The sequence below is a fragment of the Patella vulgata genome, chromosome 1 (genome assembly GCF_932274485.2).
Source record: "Patella vulgata chromosome 1, xgPatVulg1.2, whole genome shotgun sequence".
NCBI classification, from domain to species: domain Eukaryota; kingdom Metazoa; phylum Mollusca; class Gastropoda; family Patellidae; genus Patella; species Patella vulgata.
In genome coordinates this window covers 92,455,959-92,459,675 of record NC_065879.2, presented here as the reverse complement: position 1 = coordinate 92,459,675, position 3,717 = coordinate 92,455,959, and the positions used below count along the sequence as shown (strand labels likewise).

General features: G+C 40.0%; 1 protein-coding gene across 1 annotated transcript in view; it reads left to right on the top strand.

Moving 5' to 3' along the window:
* The first annotated feature begins 383 nt into the window (after positions 1 to 383).
* LOC126817014 (cadherin EGF LAG seven-pass G-type receptor 1) overlaps positions 384 to 3,717 on the top strand; it is a 29,620-nt gene continuing 26,286 nt past the window's right edge. The window contains exons 1-6 of the mRNA XM_050543828.1: positions 384 to 461; positions 1,042 to 1,147; positions 2,148 to 2,232; positions 2,454 to 2,532; positions 3,113 to 3,196; positions 3,654 to 3,717. The exon at positions 3,654 to 3,717 is cut by the window's right edge and continues 85 nt beyond it. Coding sequence (XP_050399785.1) covers positions 2,500 to 2,532; positions 3,113 to 3,196; positions 3,654 to 3,717 — 181 coding nt within the window. The 5' untranslated portion in view covers positions 384 to 461; positions 1,042 to 1,147; positions 2,148 to 2,232; positions 2,454 to 2,499. The remainder of the gene's footprint in view (positions 462 to 1,041; positions 1,148 to 2,147; positions 2,233 to 2,453; positions 2,533 to 3,112; positions 3,197 to 3,653) is intronic.

Sequence of the window (3,717 nt, the reverse complement as noted above, 5' to 3'; positions counted from 1 at the left end):
GACTAGACAGCTGTCCTAGCCAGGCCCTCCGCCCTACTCCCGGTGAACTTTCTCGACCAATGCAGGGGTCGAATACGCGACCACCAAGCTAGCGAGCCAGCGTCTTACCCACTTAGCCACCGTGGCTCCAACCCGCTGATGCTGTCATCAATCAGGATTTGGATGCTCGAAAGGTCTAACGCAAGAGCTTGCGTCATAAGATATGTCATTGAATTAAGTGACGTAGTTTCAAGACCCACACTTGTACGTGACAAGGACTAAGGTCGCCTGTCCAACCTCATTTGTTTTCTCCGGATCCCCCCGCTTCCCCCAATAGGTGAGTCAAAAAAATGATCTAGTTTGTGTCGAGTGGACGTTAAACCCACTTCTCTCTTTTTCAGGATTTAGCAGCCTATAAAGACGATTCGCGTAAAGCTGTGATATTATTAACAAGACATCCAAAATCTCAGCTATATAACTTAGTAAGTAAACAACGGATTACCACACGGCTCTGTATTAGGGTCCTTTGTCCAATTCTTCCAGGGTTCCTCCAATAGGGCTTGATCAGTCAACATGAGTACCACAAGGCCGCTACAACGTCCGTAACTCTAGAACCATGATATGGTCTGTGGTGGATAACCACCATATGATCCATCGTGGAAATATGCTTCTGGGGGTCAGTACCAGGAGGCGGCTACAAGGGAACGTGCTTTAGATTCAACTGTTTCAACCATGACTTGGGCCACAGCGGACTACATATTTCTATTTAGGAGATAAACACTTCCTGTTTGGCATTTAGAGGGGTGTTATTGTGCAATAGACATGTCCTGATATCATTAGGACCCCTCTAAATGCGAAACAAGAAGTGTTTATCGACATTGCAACATGCTATTTTAGGATTTTAAAAGAAATTACTAAAACAGATGGGTGTTATTGACCAATCGACAGTATCTAATTGACCAATCAAAATGCAAGATTCACCCCTAAGTATGTTACAATCCCATTTAATTCTTTTAGTCATCTTAAATAACTTGTAACGTTTGTTTTTGTATATTTAACCAGGAAGGTCATCTCCAGATTGGACTGCGATTGATTCACATCAAACCTTCTACTGATGGATCGCAACATTTTCTAGTTTCACAGGAAACATTATTTCACCGTCCACAAGGTAAGTAGATATAAATAATAGGTCTATACACATGTTTTAGTTTCACAAGTAAACTATACATTTAAATGCTGTAATCTGTCGAGTTCTGTAAACTATTTGAGTGCTGTTATATGTTGAGTTCTGTAAACTATTTGAGTGCTGTAATCTGTTTGAGTTCTGTAAACTGCTGGGTGCTGTAAACTATTTGAGTTCTGTAAACCGATTGAGTCCCGTAAACTGCTGGGTGCTGTAAACTATTTCAGTTCTGTAAACCGCGTGAGTCCTGTGAACTATTGAATGCTGTAAACTGCAGAGTGCTGTAATCTGTAGTTTATTTTATGGTTTAGTACCTTTTCTATTGGGACACGAGAATCTTTTCAGTTCGAGTCTACCATTCTCATGATACGGTCCTGCTAATAACATCATATTGAACCGAAAGAAGAGATGAGTTATTAATGTAAAATCATCTATATTTCCAGTAAATGTCATGACTTTAGACTATTTACCACCGCCCCTACCGCTACTCCTTTCAAATACAAAATGAGCGATCATGATAATCCCGTTCCAGTGTATTGTCTCTAACTACAGAATTACATAATTTTTTTATTATAATTTTCCAGCTGAAAAACATCATTATATTTATATGCATTTATTATATCAGCATTTATTTAAAAATCATCTCAGAAATATATCCTTTTTGTATTTTAGGGGGGTTGGATGGCCGAATGGTTAGCACCTGTGCACTATATCATAAGGTCTGTCATTGAGTCAACTGGCGTGGTTTCGATTCCCTGGTTGTACGTGACAAGGAGTAGGGTCGCCTATCTAACCTCGTGGGTTTTCTCCAACTCCCCCGGTTTCCTCCCACTGCTAAAGACCTCTACGCGCAAGCGAATTATTGAAATAAAATGGAACCATGTGTTAGTTTGTGTCGAGTGGATGTTAAACACCATCTCTCTCTCTCCCTCTCCCTCTCTCTCTCTCTTTGTGTTTATTTATTATATCATTGTTATATGTCCAGCTGAAGAACATCATCGCAGTAAAAGATCTCTGTCTGTTTATACTATTGAAGTGGGGTTTGTCGCCGATTATGAAAACTTCTACAGGTAGGAAACTAGAAACTACAACACTATAGGTTCACATTAATACTAAACAATTGCTGAAACTTTAAATTAATCCCAGGGCAAAAAGACATGCTAATACAGGGAGAAATAGATATTTATTCACGCGACTGAACCGCCCAATATAAGTATATGATGTTTATTCACCAATATAACTGTATGATATTTATTCACCAATATAATTGTATGATATTTATTTGTTGTAGTTTTTTGGGAAGAAATAACAACGACCTACAATTAGCGGAAGCCGAAATGAGGAATTACTATGCTTTCATAGCCGAGAAGGTACTATATCACTTCCTACTATAGCAGTATCTTATCTCCTAGAAAAATCCCTCTTTTAATATATATACATTTCAAATACGTCACATTTTATATATTAGTATCTTATAGAACAATCTCCATTTTAATTTATATACATTTACAATTCTGTTGAGTTAATACGTCACGTGTATTAACATACGACAATAATAGAACAAATTATATCATTTAATTAGGAACAACTCCAAAACCGCACATTGTCATATTTACTCCATGGGTACCGTATGCGGAAGTTACTCCCTCTGTATGCGCAAGTTACTCCCTCTGTATGCGCAAGTTACTCCTCTGTATGCGCAAGTTACTTCCTCTGTATGCGCCAGTTACTACCTCTGTATGCGCAGTTTATTCCCACTAAATGCGCAATTTACTCCTCTGTATGCGAAATTCACTCCTTGCGTAGGCGAAATTTACTCCCCAGGTAGGCGAAACGTGTTCTCGAGGTTGAGAAGCCTTGGTCTAAATGATGAGCCGGTATTTATTCCCTGAGTTGGGAAGTTTTGAGTTAAATGATGACAGGATATTAAACCGTATGTTTATATCATAGTTGAAGGTCAGATATCACCACATTAACGAGGTAGATGGAACTATTGCCTTTGATGTAGTCACTTCCGGTTTGACTATTGTAGAGGTGAGTGAATTCCAATCATCAACAGTCTAGAACAGTCTAGATACACAATCAACCGACAGGACTTGATTGAGTGGGGTGCTGACTGGACTTTAGTCAGGGCCCCAAAAATTAACGAGCCCCCAAATGCGCGTAGGGGCCTTTAGCATTAGGAGGAAACCGGAGGGGACCCGGAGAAAACCCACGAGGTGGGACAGGCGACCCTACTCTTTGTCACGTACAAGGGTGGAATTGAAACCAAGCATGTCAGCTGACTCAATGACAGATCTTATGGCTTAATGCACACACGTTAAACCACTAGACACCCCCCCCCCCCCGCCCCCACAAGACTAAACGAACCCCTTAACTTCGAGAGAATATGTCCTTTCTCAGTCTATCCCTCGAATATATTAGGTTACCGTACAAGATACAAGATATTTTACAAGTAGATTTAAACCCTATATCTTACATTATTTACCAGAACCGAGCAGACGCCTGGTTTACTGAAAATGTTAAAAATGGAACACTAGTGGAAGCTCTGACGG